This window comes from Eptatretus burgeri, chromosome 3 (genome assembly GCF_056783735.1).
Source record: "Eptatretus burgeri isolate ZD-2024b chromosome 3, Ebu_testis_v1, whole genome shotgun sequence".
In the NCBI taxonomy this organism is placed as follows: domain Eukaryota; kingdom Metazoa; phylum Chordata; class Myxini; order Myxiniformes; family Myxinidae; genus Eptatretus; species Eptatretus burgeri.
The window spans coordinates 110,625,230-110,642,971 of record NC_140963.1 but is presented as its reverse complement, the minus strand read 5'-3'; the positions used below and the strand labels follow the sequence as shown (position 1 = coordinate 110,642,971).

The following is a 17,742-nucleotide window of genomic DNA, read 5'->3' as shown; positions in this document are numbered from 1 at the left end:
TGATTAAAGGAATGCAGAGGACAAATGCGAAGGAGAGCAAATGGTAGGGGGGATTGTTACCGAAAAATGATGAAGGAAATCAAACATGACATGAAGAGGTTGAACACGTATAAAACACATGTAAAGCACATTATACACACGTATACATTTTTCCCTTACCCTCGACCGATCATACCCGACCCCGGAACACTTGTACACAATGACTTAACACAGAACTACAATACTGGATCAAGGAGGAAGACACAGAGAGATTGGGTTGAGGGGGAAAGAGAAAGCTGGGGTTGGAAAAAAAAAGTTTGAGGGACTTTGTCGAGCCTTCACTCCCCCTGAGATCACTCCTTTTGGAGCTATCTTGCCCAAACTCGCACCTCATGTCTGCCCTTGCAACTGAGCCCCATTGGTCTGCGGTCCCGAGTCGGAACCTGTCCGGCCAGTGTGATGTTCTGCAGCCTCAGGACAGCTCGTTCCATGTAAATATTGGCAGGCTCTGATGTTTGGAAGGCAGCGCTGGAAAATACGGCACTGGGGCGATATGAGTAAAATGATGTGGAAATGAAGACGTGACATGGGAGAGAAACTGGTGTGAGGTTTGAAAATCTGCTCTGGTGGAACAAAACGAAAAGTGGAAAATATCTCTGGGAACAGGCTCTCAAAACTCTGATCTGTCTCGGGCATTTGTGGAGGCGAGAGATTTTGCCACCGATCTCGGTTTGTACCCCGCTCCAATAGTCCTGGGGCTGAGGCGGGTCCTGTGTGCAATCATATGTCCCCTATACTAATTTTGACTCTTGATCCTTGTAGGGGACCCCGAGGAGATTGAAAAAAACTTGGGTTGACATTCCAAATGTGGGGCAGAAAGGTGTAATTCAAGATGGCGTCCAAGATGGCCGCTGCGTCATTATTACCAGTATAACTCCATGTGGAATTGTCCTCGAGTGATAAATTTCGTGTCTTTACCTCGGTTTTTGGGGTCAAGGAATCAGTTTAAAATCATTTGCAGGGTTAAAAAAAGTACAGGAGAACGGTGAAATCCAAAATGGCCGCCGCACCCTTTCATCTTGCCTGTCATGGTTCAGAATTGAGGTAGAGGAATAAATTTGGTGTCTTTATACGAGTTTTAGGGGTCAAGCATTTCACTCAAAACAATAAATTTGCACAAAAAAACAATGGATCATTGTTAATTTCAGTACATGGGCTCTAATTGATTATCCAACAATTCGTAAAATGATGCAACTGGACAAGATTGAGTGCCTAAGAAGTTGACTGGTGTCTCGTCACATTTCATTTGTAACAGACCAACTAATATTTACCTCTCTTTTTCAGGCATTGAATGAAATGGAAGGGATTCCAATGAAGAGGCGCCGCTCAGAATTTGCTGATGTTGACATCAAGAAGTGTATTATTTGTCAGATTGACACCAAAGAATCAACATGCAGCAACGCAGAGGCTCGGATGAAAGTCCTAGAGGCTGCTAGAATACGTAACGACTTGGTTGCAAGGAGGCTAGAGCAAGTCGATCATGAACAGTTTGTCTATCATGTGAACAACAAATGCTATAAATCGTACACCCTCAAAAAGACACTGATTAAACTTGAAGAAGAGCCGTCCAAAGCGGTGGGAGAGCCGGAAGAACCGGAAGGAGTTGAACTGGTCCCAAACCCATCTGTGAGCCGAGCAACCCAAACCAGAATTGCACCACGAGCTCCTCCATCTGCTGATATACCGGCTTCTGAAAGGAAATGTACGGTGTGTGCGAATGTAAAGATAAAAGGAGACCGACAGAAATTCAGGATTTGTGAAGATGTACGCGCAGAAAAGTTACTAAAGGCTGTGGTATTCTTTCAAGATGAAGTATACTATCGGACAAGTGACCTGCAAGATGTTCACTCCATCTTTGGATCAGATATATATTGTCACAAAAACTGCATCCGAAATTATCTTATGAGGTACGACCGTGCGAAAAGTAAATGTGACGCACCATCAATAGTTGAGCAAAAAATAAATGTTTTGCAAGGTTGTTCGAGAACATTGATTTCGCATTGAAAGGTGGACAAGGTTTCGCCATAAGCGACCTCCGTAACAATGTTCATGGATTAATCGATTCCCAGGAAACGTTTTCGAACAGAGACATTCGACTTTTTCTTGAAAGTCACTAAAGGCAAGAATTGAACATTTCCAGGCCTACAGAAGCAAATAAATGTGCCATGGTTTTCTTCAACGCCAGTCCTGCAGACATGGCTGACGTCATTCGGTCAATCAATCCCATCACTCAATGTGCATCAACTATTGGGCATGCTCTTTTGGACTTGAATTTTGATTTGCAAGACAACTTTTGTGATTCTGTTGATGTGCAGGACTCCTGGGATAATATGAATATCCCAGATGAGTTAATGACTTTTTTGTGTGTTACTAAATTATAATAGAAATGATCTTGAATGCAGCGTGGGTAGCAATAACAACTCTCCATTGCGCGATGATGACGATACCTCTGATGAAGAAACTAGTTGTAACGGCAATGCTCATTCACCAAAACTGAGGAAACGAAAGTTTTCCAGGTTCTGTAGTTCATGGTCCATAATGGTAGATGCAGGACACCACTCCATCTGATGTGCGCAGAAAGAATCCACGCAACACGCAAGAGCAAAACACTCATCACCTCTCGAAACGATTTAGGAATATCAGTGAGTTACGATGAAATTCTCCGGTATCAGACTGATTTGGCAGACTTAGTTTGCACAAATGGAACTGATGATGTTCCTTTGCCAAGCCATCTTAATCCAGAGAAATTCACCACTGCCACATTTGATAATTTTGATCACGAGGAGGCCACGCTATCGGGTCTGGGTGGTACTCATGACACTGTTTCGGTTTTATATCAGGACAAATCAGATGGTGTTCAAAGGAAGCCACGAATTTTGGAAACTGGTGTAGTTCATGGTCCAAAATCATTTCAGAAGACACTAAAATGTCAAGAGCTAAAGGACTTCTTCAAACCAACAAAGAAGGGAGAGATACCCAGTGACTATTTCGTAAGTAACTCGACATTAAGTGAAGGATGTGGTACGGAAGGAAAAGATCTTGCTTGGTCACCAGCCCGGATGAATTTGTCAAATATAGAAGAAGGTTTAATCAAACAGGACTGCGATGAACAACAAATGCCATGCTGGAGTGCCTTCAACTCAGTTGTCACTGATGACAAACTTCCTGAAAGGATCGTAGGCTTCTTGCCAATTCTACCACACCCGGTCACAGAATACAACACAGTGTATACCGCTCTTAAAAATTTTCAGAACGTCTTGGGACAGCTAAGTCAGAACCACTTGGCTGCAGCGTGCGATGAAGGTGTCGACAGAATCGCATGAGAGATTATGTTGTGGCGCCAAGGAGAATTCAAGGACTTGACTCTTTGCCTGGGATCGTTTCATTTACTTAAGATTTACCTTGGTTGCATCGGAAAGTATCTTTGTGGTAGTGGTGCTGAGAGTATATGGATCGAAAATGAAATATTTGGTCCAAATTCGACCCAGGCTGTCTTGGGAGGTTTACATTATGTTCGATCCCTCGAAGGCATGACTCTCCTTTCAGAGGCTATGGAGAGACTCCAATGGAGTGCATTCTTTGAGAAGCATGGCGTAGAGAAATATGTGGAGCCGCTCAAGTTGCTTTGAGAAATGAAGCAAGAGGTGTCTGCAAAGAACAAGTCGAGAAGAAAGGAGCTCCTTAACGCTTTCCTTGGACTATCGGGAGACCTGTTCGAGGATTTCGAGGAGTTTAAAAGGGAAAGGAAGGCAGAAAGCAAAACATTCTTCCACTGGGTTAGGTTTATTGAAATGGTTCGGTTTGCACATGACCTTGTGAGGGCTGACATAGAAGGCGACTGGCATCTGCACCTGCAATCAGTTTAAGCAGTATTGCCATATTTCGCCGTCTTTGACTCGATCGACTATCTGTGGTGGTGTTCTCTCTACCTGGAGGACATTAAAAAACTACCAGAGAATGCACCAGTTGTCCATGACAATTTCATGGCTGGGCGTTTTGTTGTGAAACGTTCTTCCATCCCATTCTCTGCTGTTGCTGCCGACATGTGTCTGGAACAGACAATCAACCGCTCATCTAAGACAAATGGTGGAATCATTGGCAATACGAAACAGAAAGAATTCGTAACAAGATGGAACATCATTCACCATGAATTGATGGCGGTAAATCAAACCTTTCGTGAAGTCACAGGTGTACAGTTGAACAATACAGAACTTCCTGTCAATTATTCATTCAGTCGTTGGCAAACACAAGAAAATGAATGCAAAGTAGACAAGATGATCGCATACATCCTGAATTATGAAAATCCATTCGAGGTGAAGCAAACAACTGAACTGAAACTTCATAACTTTCTCACCAGAGCTATCATGCCAGATGAGATTCAAGATAGTCCATTGTCTGTTCAAGAAACCGGTCTGAATTTATACAACACGTTCAGAAAGGAGCGCCTGGTGGAGAAGACAAAACGACTGAGTGACACAATCAACAGGAACAATGTTAAGACATTCGCAAGTGCTGAGGGAAAGAAAGCATCAGCCCCAAAAAGGAAACAGAAGCAGGACAAGAAGGAGTTCGGTGTTGCGCAGAAGCAACTGGACATTGTCAGGGTCCGTGGGAATGATGCCCAAGAGGTTTTCACGTATGATCTGGTCAAAACTAGTTACTTATTTAGTGATGAGGATGGACTCATGAAAAAACCGACAAAACATGAGCTTGTGAAAGAACTTGAATCAAATATTACAGCAGGTGACAACATCGCTCTGATGCATTGGACGGATATGCCAACCGGAGACATTGTCGATGTTATGGCTTATGTGCGAAAGCTGAAAACTTCCTCCATGAATACCTTCGGAGAATTGTGCAAGCAATTGCTGAGCATGATCCTTGGGGTTTGCAAAAATGCTTCCCGCATTGACTTTATCTTCGATTCGTGCATGGAAGGATCAGTGAAAGAAAGCGAACGACGAAGACGAGCTCAGAAACCCCCAGTCTTGTACAGTAACATCACACGAGAAAGCAAGTTACCAAGAGATATGGATAGTCTCTGGTCATCTGCAGCAAACAAAGCCAAACTAGAACAGCTCATGAAAGTATGGCTGATTGGCCACTTTACTGCAGAATCCGTAGATTTTCACATTGTAGTGAGTCGGATAGTGGGAGACGAAACCTCAACACAAACCCAGTCGATCAGGAATGGGATAGTAAGCCAACACCCAGAACTGGACTCGGACCATGAAGGGGCTGATATCCGTCTCATCCCACATGCTCTTCATGCCGTCAGAAGTAATTGCACACGGATTGTAATTCTCTCGAGCGATACTGATGTGTTCGTAGTTGCAATGTATTTCTATCATATTTTCACAGCAAATGGACTCCGTGAACTTTGGCTCAGAGGGGGAGTTGGAGACAGGACAAGATTTATCCCGCTACATGTAATAGCTGACAAGGTTGGAAGACCAATGTGTGAAGTCCTTCCCGCGATGCATGCACTAACTGGCTGTGACATTACTAACAAATTTGGCACGAAAGCTGCTGGTATCAATGCAGAACCTGTTCTGTACCTAAAGGACTTTGGAAGGGCACAGAGAAATGTGCAGGCCTGTGTGCACAATGCCGAGAAATACCTGGTCCAAGTGTTAAAAGGAAGAAATCATGGCATTGAAACGATGGATTGTTTACATTACAACATGTACCATCACAGAAAGTCGATGACAATTATTGACCTTCCCCCAACCAGCTATGCTACAGAAGGTCATATTCATAGGGCATTCTATATGACCTATATGCAAGTCAAATGTTTCGGAGATTTTTCGCTAAACCCTCAAGACTATGGGTTTATGATAGAAAACGAATGTCTCGGACCAATGAAATACCATCGTCATTTGCCTGAAGAAGTAGCTTTAAAATATAACTGTGTGAAATGTGCCACTCACATCTGTCCTTGCAGACAAGGAAAAGTTCGATGCTGCATATTCTGTAAATGCCAGGCAAACAATCAGAGCAGCCAATGCAAAAACCCTAACGGGGTTATTCCAACGAAGTCGGTGCGGTTTGTGCAAATTATAAGCAACGTAATAGTCGGAGGTTTGATGCCCACTGTATACCAAACTGATCGAGTTATTTAAACAGTTTTGGATTCATGAATAATGTGTACTGCATTGTGCATGGAAATAATGGTGCTCAGGATTTATTAGTATAAATTTAAATATTACTAAAGTCTCATTCAATGTAAAACACGTTTCTTATTTCTTCTACGTATAGTCCTGAGGGGGGTCCTGTGTGCAATCATTTGTCCCCTAATTTCGACCCTTGATCCTTGGAGGGGACCTGTGTCCTGCTCAATTAGAGCCCCTGTACTGGAATTAACAATTATCCATTGTTGCTTCTGCAAATTGATTGGTCTGAGTGAAATGCTTGACCCCTAAAACCCATATTGAAACACAATTTATTCTTCGAGCTCAATTCTGAACCATGACAGGTGAGATGAAAGGGCGCGGCGGCCATATTGGTGGCCATTTTGGATTTCACCGTTATCCCGTACTTTTTTAACCCTGCAAATGATTTTAATGGATTCCTTGACCACAAAAACCAAGGTAAAGACATGAAATTTATCACTCGAGGACAATTCCACATGGAGTTATACTGGTTATAATGACGCAGCGGCCATCTTGAATTACACCTTTCTGACCCACATCCGGAATGTCAACCCAAGTTTTTTTCAATCTCCAAGGAGTCCCATCCAAGGATCAAGAGTCAAAATTAGGGGACATATGATTGCACACAGGACCCCCCCTCAGCCCCAGGACTATCAGGACAGCTCGTTCCATGTAAATATTGGCAGGCTTTGATGTTTGGAAGGCAGCGCTGGAAAATACGGCACTGGGGCGATCTGAGTAAAATTATGTGGAAATGAAGACGTGACATGGGAGAGAAATTGGTGTGAGGTTTCAAAAATCTGCTCTGGTGGAATAAAACGAAAAGTGGAAAATATCTCTGGGAACAGGCTCTCAAAACTCTGATCTGTCTCGGGCATTTGTGGAGGCGAGAGATTTTGCCACCGATCTGGGTTTGTACCCCGCCCCTACCCCTCAGTGGCTGTTTTCCATTGGCCTTGCGGTGTTGCATTGATGTCTCGCGAAGGGGCGGGTGCATGAAGGGGTCGAAACAATCTCTACCTGAGCGACTTCTGTCTCTACTTACGCCGGGCATCGCCATTATTCTGCTACCATGTGAGCAAATGAGTGAAAGGGTTTGTGAGCAGGCGAGCAATGAACGTGACTGGTGAGTAATGGAAGGGAATGGTGTTAAATTGAAGGGATAGAAAGATAGACATAGTGAGGTAGATCGAAAGAGGGAAAAGGAACAGACACTTATGCTGCTTACACACACACAATGCATATTGATCACAATGATACGATTTTGTTTCCTCGAAACAGAATAATAAATAAATAACTAATATCTATGTGTGTGTGCTTCCTTTCCCTCGGGGGGGGGGGGAGGGGGTGCACGAAGTCCAACCTCGGCCCACATCCGTCCTACGACCCCCACCTCTCCATTCAGCCTCTTCCGAGGCTGTTTAAGCCTCCTCCATTCCTCTTTTTCTCCCGCTCTTTCTTCCCCCTTATTTTACACAACTCCCCCTCCTCTCACCCTGTTTTTGTTTACAATCGCATTCCTATGCTGAAAAAAAAGAAAAACTAATGCGTTGCGAAACTCTGGCTTGCAATTCTACCTGAAACATCACTTACACTTCACATTCGGATTCTGTACATTTGTGGAGAAAAAGTTGAGTTGACCAGGTGGGCACTCTTCTGCTCATTTAAAGTGCAGAGTTATTTTTAGTGGCTCCCCACAGTCTGACATCAACACCTGCCAGAAAGCTTGACAGCACTCCTCAGTTTGAAGGGTTCAAATACTTACACTGGGACCACAAGGCCACTCAACACGACGTGAGTCCTTCGACCCATGTGGCCCACATTTGAATAATAGGAACGGTAATATTCACTTCACCGTCAATGGCAACATATTGGTGAGACCACGTGGCCACTCAACGTGGAAGTCTTCTTGGTCCATGTGGCCCACTTGAATGAACAAAAGGAATGATGGTCTTCGCTTTGCGGTGAATTGCAACATATTGGTGGTGGGACCACGTGGCTGCAGAATGTGGGATTCTTCTTGGTCCACGTGGCCCACTTCCATGAACAAAAAGCATGGGTCGTCTTGCAGCAATGGTGAGTCTTCGACGTCCTTTTATTGGCCTTTTTATTGCAGAAGGCCCGGAAACTGTGAACTTGGCTCGACCTCCTTGTATTGGCCTTTTTATTGCAGAAGGCCCGGAAACTGTGAACTTGGCTCGATGTCCTTGTATTGGCCTTTTTATTGCAGAAGGCCCGGAAACTGTGAACTTGGCTCGATGTCCTTGTATTGGCCTTTTTATTGCAGAAGGCCTGGAAACTGTGAACTTGGCTCTCAATGGAAGGGGGGAGGTGGGCGAGAAATTCAGACATGCGTGGTGTCAAGGAGGAACATTCATGACCGTAATATTTCAACAATTGCTTTTACTTTTCAACATTCTCACGAAGATGGTTTTCAGTCACTAATTTTACCCACCGTTGCAAGTGTCGGCATTTCTCCATAATGATGGTCCGAGCTCTCTCTTTTGCTCCTGTTCAACTTTTAACAAATGGCAAAGCCTTCAACTGCAGCTTGATGGAGTACTGCTCTCGTGTCTGGGCTGGTACCCCTGCCTCACTCCTTGCTGAGGACGCCAAGTCTTTCCACATCATTGGAATGTCCTACGATGAATCCGAGTCGAAAAACCATCCATTCGGTGGGACCAATGTGTGACACGAAGGGCATCCGACAAAAACAGGTCCAAGAAATATAAATCAAGGCAGCAATCCACACACAAACACCAATTGGATTGAGGATGTTTAACACTCAAGTTGAACAGGAAGTCACAGTTACTTCAGTCATGATGTTGGTAAATGAGAAACCCTGAAAGAATGCAGGTGAAAAACGAAAAATAAGGAAGGCAGTGGTGATCAAGTACAAGTTTAGGGCGAGTTCTTGGTTCCCACGGGATGGCCCAATTGCTTCAGATTTGACATCCCATAATTGCCCAAACTTGCACTCCCCCACAGTTCACGCCATTGTTGACAGGGAAAGTAGATGCCAAAGCAAAAGGAAAGTCGGCCTTATTTACAACTCCATCACAGACAAAATGAAATGCACAGGCTTCATCCTGGCCCATCATTAGTCGGCCCAATCCAACTGCTGATGTTTTGAGACTGAGGTGACTCGAAAATTGCTCCATCATCGGAAGGGGAATGATGCACACCACAAGCCCATGCCAAATTATTGTTGATCCATGAATAATGAGCAGAATAAATAACAGGAACTGGCTCATGAGGTTCACGAGAATCAGTAGATGTTAAACAGCAGAACCACAGTCCAGCAGAGAACCAGTACCTTTAGATGTGCACAGACGTTTGGCTGGTCTTGCATCCGTGCTCTCGGAGTCACGGGAACGTTTCTTCACACCAGGTGTCCTCTTGTTTATCCATGGATGCACGAGGATCTCCTTCAAGGTAAAACAACTCGGTCCATCCAGAATCTTGAGTAATTACCATCACACGCCATCTCATTTGGCCAAGAACCACTCAGTCCCACAATAGTGAACTTTCACAGTCCTGCTCGAACTTTTGGTAAATCAAATAAAATATCCAAAGTAGAAGCTGCCCCGTTATCACACACCTTCATTGAGATCCTCTTTGTTGGATCGACACAGAGCATGGATTTTAAGAGCTCAGCGCACTGGGACCCAGCAGAAGAGGGAGGTTTGTAGTGAAACGGCCGATTCTTGCATCCGACGTCCTGCAAAGAGACAGATCTGTAAAATTCACTGATTCATTCACCAAAGCAGGTGCACACAACACGTTCACCAAGCAGGTGCCCACAACATTTTCACCAAGCAGGTGCCCACAACAATTTCATCTCAAAGTGAACTCAAAGGATACGTTCTGTGTTTCACAATCCAAACTTTATGTCAAGAGTTTTTATTACATCGTCTCAGGATTATGGGGTCTCACAGGGTGGCCGAGAGGTTTGCCCACTTGCCTTGAAGCCGTTTCGCCTGGCTTTGAATCCAAACCCACGGAACCAAATATAAACTGTCACCCTGGTGTTTCACAAGCACAGTGATTCATCAATGTGTGTACCCTCCCTCGGGTGGACGGAAACTGGGTGTCCCATCTGCCGACATTAGTTGGTGAACGTTAAACACCTCACGGTGTCCTTCGTGAAGAGTAGGCGAGCTGTCACCGGCACCATGAAGGTATAACAAATTCGTGCCCGAACTCTGTCTGGCAAGGCAATGGCAAACCACCCAATTTTACCCAAGCCAAAAAACTGCTTCGCCATCACTGACACTGTAACAGGGTTTGGCACATCCAAATCTGAATCTGAAGGCTCATGGAGAAGCAGTCACACATATTCTGTGCATGCTTGCAGACACAAACATGAGACAACATTGGACTTGACTACAGTCCAAAGCACAACGGGTCCCAGCGACGCCATCTTGTGACCTCACTTTTCTCTCCGCAGACAGAAGGGGCAATAAGGGATAAATACGATCCCCCACCTCCCATCGCTACCAACACATCGGGTCTGTCGCAGCTTTATCCTTCAAGTGTTGATCGTAAGGCAAAGAAGCAACATGTCTGAGGTTTTCGTCTTCAGTATGACTGGGCCATTGTTGGATTCGAACCAACGACCTCTTGGACAATCCAACCACAATGATTTGAGCCTATTCACTCCAAAATTCATATTGTTGATGGAAATTGTAATTATTTTAATCATTTTTACATTCTTACTTTGCCAAGGATGGGAAAAACCAAGCAGTGAACAAAATGTACAACCCGACTGTCTGACGATGGCAATGATGTGATCCCGTGAAATGATTGTTTCTGAAAACAAGAAACGTTTTTCTTCTTTCAACCTTGTTCATGATTTCTCTGGTCTGTGTTGATGTGAAATCTGATGAAGATACTCATATCTATGAAAGAACACTGCATCGACATTCACATCGATCATGAACACTAAGATCGTCACGAAGGTTCGGTCGATTGTAAGGAGGGAACACTCACCTTGATCGTCTCCCACGAGTATGGGAAATATCGGTCTATCAACAAGTGCAGGACAACCCCAAGAGCCCACACGTCGACCGCAGGACCATTGTAGCCCTCGGGGCAGTGCAGCTCTGGGGCCATGTAGCCAGGTGTTCCCCTTATCCCAAACACGACTGCTCCAGGTTCAAACACACATGAAAGGCCAAAGTCGGCGACCTTAAGGACTCCGAGGTCGTTGTACAAGATGTTTGCGAGCTGTTGGATGGATGGAAGAGTAAAATGGAAGCGTGGAAGATAAGTTATCATTTTCACCAGGTAATGTTACGTGTGCTTTACACAACTCATGTCCCTATTCCGATGAAAAGGACGATCTTCATTTACTTGAAACAACATGAAATGTATTTAACAAAACATGGATCATCACCGTAACAGCAAACAGCCACACCACGTGATCAATGAACCTTTTCAGCATCTCATCAGCTGATCCATTTCAAAATAGTTGAAGTACATTGAGTGGGACAAATACAAGGATGAACGTTTCAACAAAATATCTACTTATTGTACGTACGAGAATTAACATTTTACAATCACATCAATAAAATACCTCATGAGATCGTGAGGTGATACGGCATCAGAGAGAAAATGATGGACATGATGAAAGCACGGATCACAATTCCATGTCGTGTGTGGAAACTGAAAATGGACCGATCGACCTTTTTGATATATCCACAGGAGTTACACAAGGCTGTATTCTATCACCCTTCCTGTTCTGATTGTCACGGACTTGATCATGAAAAGTTCACTGTGTAAACAATCATGGGGTACTTGTTGGTGGAACAACACTCCCTCAACAGATCGAGATTTGCAGTTTCCCCTCAACTCCAGATCTGTCAGCTGACTTGCAATCATCAGCAAGGTCATTGAATCCATCACCACATTTGATGTGAAATCATTTCTTTTCTCGAACAACCTCATCTCATATCACCAATCTGGATTCAGACCAGGTCACTCCACCTTGGACATGTTGCCACCTTGATGCAGTATAAACTCTTGGAGTATGTCTTTCAATCCAGACAAATCTCACACTCTCACTCTCGATCTCTCTCCGAAAGGATCGTCTGACAAACCGCCCCATCGATTTTCTTCCCAATCCTCTTGGAGAAGTTCATTCATTCAAACTGCTGGGTCTCCCTGTCAGCCACGATCTCTCTTGGGCAAAACTCATTTGACTGTTGGCTGGGCATCGTCCGTCGTGCAAAGTCCGAACTTGGCACACCTGAACTCCTATCAAACTACAAGGCCTTCATCCACAGGTTGAGGCAGTACTGCTCTCCTCTTTGGGCTGGTTCCACAGCTTCACATCTTGTTGAGCTTGACGCCGTGGAAACCAAGGCCTTCAAGATCATTGCAATCTCCCGTGATGAAGTTGAGTCGATGTGCCTGTCACTTTGTCATCGCAGACAGGTCGCTGGTATATTTGTCTTCCACCACCTCCTTTCTGGTCTTGCATCCTCTGCTTTGTCCCCTTCCCCTCTCCACAACGCTCCCCCCCCCCATGTTTCTGCTGGGCACACGCGGTCCACCATTGATCCCCATCTGGTGAAACTCCCAGAATGCAGGATCACTGCTCAGTTCCACTCATTCGTTCCTCTTTCTTCCCACTTGTGGAACCAACTGCCACATTCTCTTAAATCTCATAATTCCCTCCACGTCTTCAAACAGCCGTTCAACACCATCTCAGATCATCCCCCATCGAAAACCGTGATCTTTTCTCCCCTTGCTAACACTCACACTGCACCACACTCCACCCTACCCTAATCCTTCCTCCTTCCAAATTTCCGATTTCCCTCCTCAGAGTTTCCTTCTGGTATCCATCTTGTCCAACACATGCATCCTCTTCTCCACCTCATTTCTCCCCACGTCCATTGCTTGTCCATCCAATCTGCCTCGATACTGGCCTTCTACTCTGCTGTTGGTGTCCCACCCCCCTTCTCAACTGTTGATTTTGTCCTGTTGTGTCCTGATCCATACAGCGTTCTTGTACCAGCTTTTTCATGAGCCTCGACTTTGTAAAATGCAAACAACCAACCAAATGTGAACCACAGCCAGTAACAGCTGAAACTGATAATCTCAATTTATTGGCACTCAACACTGGGATAAACATGAGTGATGATAAGATCAAGATCACGTGTTTTGGGTCATGGGCAAATTCTCCAAAAATAGAAGTTGGAGAAAAGACCCTGAAAAATGTGAAATTATTTCCATATTTGGCATTGTGATTTGTGGTGAGGAGGGAAACAAGGTACACATTGGAAAAGCATGTTCACCTTTCAGGAATCTGAACAAGATCTGGATCAATCACATAATCTCTCTGACACGAAAGAGAAGACAAGCTGATATATTGGTAGTTGGCCTCCTTTCTAAAATCGCCCAAATGAGGTGAGAACTCACTGGGTTCCTGCATTTAATACGTTAACATCACCTTCAATCTCGAAACAACATCCCGACAAATACACCCTTCATTCTTATTCGTGTTTCCCATTTCTGCCTCACACTGCTTTTTGCTCCAGCCCTCAATCAACAACCAATTTGTGATCTTTCTGAAACAAGTGTAAGTATCTTCACCCACTGATGTTGCCTGAATTCACCTGTAACATGTCTAAGTCTGTTCACCTTCTGTTGTTACCTGAATTCACCTGCACCATGTGGAGGTATCTTCACCCACTGATGTTGCCTGAATTCACCTGTAACATGTCTAAGTCTGTTCACCTTCTGTTGTTACCTGAATTCACCTGCACCATGTGGAGGTATCTTCACGCAATGACGTAACCTGAACTCACCTGTAACATGTGGAAGTATCTTCACCCCCTGACGTCATCTGATTTCAATGCTGCACGAGGTTTCACCGATCCTTGTTACACTAACTATGAGCTTGACTAGTGAATTGCTCTCAATGTGTACCAAGGTCAACAAGGTCTCTGAGGGTGCTCAGTCTCCTTGTTATGTTCATCTTCATTCAAACCAGTTCAAATGAGACAATTCCAGAAAAAACTTTCCTTCATTTCCAACACATTTTCCTGTTTCTCCAAAGAAAAACTTCTCCCTTCTGTGATAGTGTTTCACTGATGTCCCGCGATGACAACATCATCATGAGGTTTTTATGTTCAGATTTGTTTTACCTTGATGTCCCCGTGCATGATGTTCTTGCTATGGATGTAACTGAGTGCAGACGCTGCCTGGAAGGAAAGCACTGAATTAACAGGTCGTGATGCAAATTGGAGTTTCCAACAAATGTTCATTTGAAAAATCCTGATTTTAAACCACACGTTGAACATCATGAAGAATGACGTCAGTACAGGCTCAGCTCACCTGGAAAATGATGGGACGTATCTTCTCCTCTGTCATTGGTGCATGATGTTGCCGATAATCCAACAGACTACCTGTGTGGATAAGTTGCCATGAGTGAGTGAAATGATCAGATTTGATCACAGGTACACACCTTCGGACCAGAAGATTGATTAAAAACATACCACCATGTGCGAGTTCCAGGACCATGAACATCATCTCCTCGGTCTTGTTAATGTCATAAACTTGAACTACATGGGGATGACAGAGTGCAGGAGAAAGAATCATCAGAACTAAAATGCAGAAATAAAAACAAATCCTCATTATGATAACTACATCTGTTGAGTGAGGAGGAGGTTCAAATGTGACACGGTGAGGCCTTTGACTGGCTTTCCGTCACATGACTGATGTAGTTTAACTGTGGAGAGCGACCCACTTCGACTCAGCATGAAGTTTCACATAAAGGGTGATCTGAGCATTCCTCGTGCTGGGAACGTAGTTTGTGTACATTCAATGGATGATCTCAGGGGTCCATAGATCCGGGACACCATCCATGATCATGAGTGTGAAGTCGTTGGGGTAAGTTGTTATTACTGGGAGTGTGATGTAGTTGGGGTAAGTCGTTATTATCAGGAGTCTGAAGTAGTTGGGTAACTCTTTATTCCATCTCGTTTCTGACGGATCGATTTTCTGAAGCAAACATTATCTTCCATTCATTATATCGGGAAATAAAAGGCACAATCTCATGTTTCCCCATCTTAGTTTCACCATTAAATGAATACAATTAATTTTTTTTATTTCCAGAGTCAAGGCTCATGGAAGAGCGAGAACACTGAACAGATCAGGAGACAACAGAACAAAAGGAACGAGAGAGACAGACACACTTATAGTGGGGTTGAAAAACAAAATAGGGGGAGATTGGGACAAGCAATGGGTGTGGGGAGGACGCATGGGGTGGACAGGATGGAACCAGAAACATACTCTCAGTTCGGAAAAAAACTGTAAATTTGGAAGGAGTTGGAGGGGGGGGGCATTAAATGGGGTTGAAATTGTCATGTTTTTGGATGTAATGAGGGAGGGGGGCTTATCTGAAATGGTGATAACAGCTGTCTTGAAGAGTTGGAGGGAAGAATAATATTGGGTAGAATGTGGTGTTTGGTTGCACAGGTGGAAGAAAGAGGAACGAATGAGTGGAGATGAGCAGTGATCCTGGATTTTGGAAGTTTCACAAGAAGGGGATTGATGGTGGACCTTGCCTGCCCAGCAGAGACCTTGGGTGGAGGGGTAAAGGTTGGGGAAGCACGGAAAGAGCAGAGGTTGCAAGATCAGACAAGAAAAGATCGGCCGTAGAGATAGAGAAACCACCTCCCTGTCTGCGACAGGAAAGTGATCGGCCCACAAAGAAGATTCCAATGATCCTGAAGGTCTTGGTTTCCATGGCGTTGACCTGAGTAAGGTGTGAGGTTGGGGAGCCAACCCAAAGGAGAGAGTATGTGCTCCATCAAGCTGCGGATGAAAGTCTTGTCGTTTAATAGGAGTTCAGGTGTACCAAGGAAGGACTTCGTATGACGTAGGATGCCCAGTCAGTGGCTGGCCTTGGAGACCAACTTTGGAATGTGGTTTGCCGAAGAAAGATCATTGCTAATTGTGAGACCGAGGAGTTTGAATGATTGAACTTCCTGAAGAGGATTATTGTTAAGAAGGTCGATGTGAGGGTTCACCAGACGGTCCTTTCGGAAATTCAGTGGATGCACCGTGCTGAAAATGCCGCACATTGAAAGACCATTTGGCCCATTGTATCCCTGCTGTATCCGTGTCCTAACATGTCACCGATAGGTATTGTGAATGAAAGAGTTAACCCCATACAGGTAATCTGACCATGCCACGAGCACAAGATGGCCTACTTTTTGGAAAGATTTCCAGGGTCCTCAACCCACCATATTCAAATGAAGGAAAACAAACCTTTTCAGTGAATAACAGTAATAATACAAACAAAGCATCATGATTTAACATCATCACGATGAAAGAACAATTTATCATTTAAAATGAAATGCTCATTTACTGATGTTTGGATGATGCAAGGAAGAAATGATGGAGGCTTCTTTTGAAAACTGCAACGAGAGAGAGAGAGAGAGAGAGAGAGAGAGAGTGAAGTAGAGAGAGAGAGAAAGAGATGGAGGAAACAGAGGGAGAGAGAGAGATGGAGGAAAAGAGAGAGAGAGAGAGAGACACAGAGAGAGAGAGAGAGAGAGAGAGAGAGAGAGAGAGAGAGATATAGAGGTAGAGAGACAGAGACAGAGACAGAGACAGAGACAGAGACAGAGACAGAGAAGAGAGAAAGAATAAAGTGACGACATGTGGGGTACAATGTATGAGTCCAGGTAGTCCCCAAAACCGAGATTTTAACCTCATAAATACATTTCAGGACTGAATACTCTCTTGAGACAAAGTTTCATGATATTCCATATTCTTAGGAATATTCCTTGTTGAAGTTAAAATGTTTTTATTTTTGTGATGTTGAGGGTAAAGATGACGTTTTCATTGGTCCCAGTAACACCTGTTTACTTTGTGAATCTGTTTACTTTCGACCAACAGGTGGAAATCATGAACGAACCTTTCAGGTCAAGTCACATTTCGCTGTGATTTGCACTCTAACCCCAAATGGCATGAAATAAACTCACTTTCTCAAAGTCGTTCTTCAAGGAAATTTTAATTGCGACCTGGAAGAGATACAGACAGGTAAAAGTTGATCATTAACTTGTGATGCAGTTCCAGGTGCACAGGTGTGAGTCAGACCATTTACATCAATTTACATCTCACAAGCATCGTGCTCACCTTCACAAAACATGCAGACCAATATGGTAACATACTTATCAAAGGTAGAAGGGGAACATCCAATCACATCATCAGGCTCCATCAGCAAAAGGAAAAGTTCAGATTTCAGGGAAAAAGAGATGAGTTTCCATCCATCCATCCATTGGGACCATACTCTGTGCAGAGCGTTGGTTCTACCTCAGCAGTCTCCTTGGCTGTTGGGCATAATCCTGGATGGGTGGCCACTCCGACACAGGATACCAGCAAGCTGGCACTCATTTTGCCGACCTCACAAGGATGACAGGCAGAATCAACCCCACCTGTTATTAATTCAACAGCCAAGTGGGGTTTGAACCCAGGATGCTTCAGATCCCAAGTTCACCACGTGAACCATTAAGCCAACACCAAGCATACACAA

At 44.2% G+C, this 17,742-nt stretch overlaps 2 protein-coding genes across 6 annotated transcripts in view; one reads left to right on the top strand and one right to left on the bottom strand.

The window, feature by feature from the left end:
• LOC147030709 (general transcription factor IIH subunit 4-like) overlaps positions 1-17,742 on the top strand; it is a 74,218-nt gene that overhangs the window by 23,282 nt on the left and 33,194 nt on the right. The gene's annotated exons all lie outside the window — the stretch shown is intronic.
• Positions 3,951-17,736, bottom strand: LOC147030712 (putative serine/threonine-protein kinase MARK-A). 5 transcript variants are annotated; one of them, XR_015056481.1, is made up of 11 exons: positions 17,192-17,729; positions 16,573-16,621; positions 14,696-14,761; positions 14,535-14,605; positions 14,345-14,401; positions 11,184-11,420; positions 9,793-9,912; positions 9,508-9,619; positions 7,785-8,831; positions 4,394-4,484; positions 3,951-4,088 (listed from the first exon to the last, which is right to left on the bottom strand). XR_015056481.1 is itself a non-coding variant. In XM_085875053.1 (9 exons), exons 3-9 carry the CDS (start codon positions 14,727-14,729, stop codon positions 8,785-8,787), a joined length of 678 nt encoding a protein of 225 aa, XP_085731179.1. In that variant the 5' UTR covers positions 14,730-14,761; positions 16,573-16,621; positions 17,192-17,729; the 3' UTR covers positions 7,671-8,784. The 5 variants fall into 5 exon arrangements, 4 of the variants coding, with proteins under 4 accessions (XP_085731179.1, XP_085731180.1, XP_085731181.1 ...); XM_085875053.1 differs by lacking the exons at positions 3,951-4,088; positions 4,394-4,484 and having other exon boundaries at positions 7,671-8,831; XM_085875054.1 differs by lacking the exons at positions 3,951-4,088; positions 4,394-4,484 and having other exon boundaries at positions 7,671-8,831; positions 17,125-17,229.

Bases quoted from the DNA above. Each gene is read 5' to 3' on its own strand.
- LOC147030712 (XM_085875053.1), bottom strand. From the start codon at position 14,729: ATGATGTTCATGGTCCTGGAACTCGCACATGGTG. The intron at 14,402-14,534 runs GTGAGCTGAGCC...CTTTCCTTCCAG, and splicing joins TACGTCCCATCATTTTCCAG to GCAGCGTCTGCACTCAGTTA. The intron at 11,421-14,344 runs GTAAAACAAATC...TCCATCCAACAG, and splicing joins TCATGCACGGGGACATCAAG to CTCGCAAACATCTTGTACAA.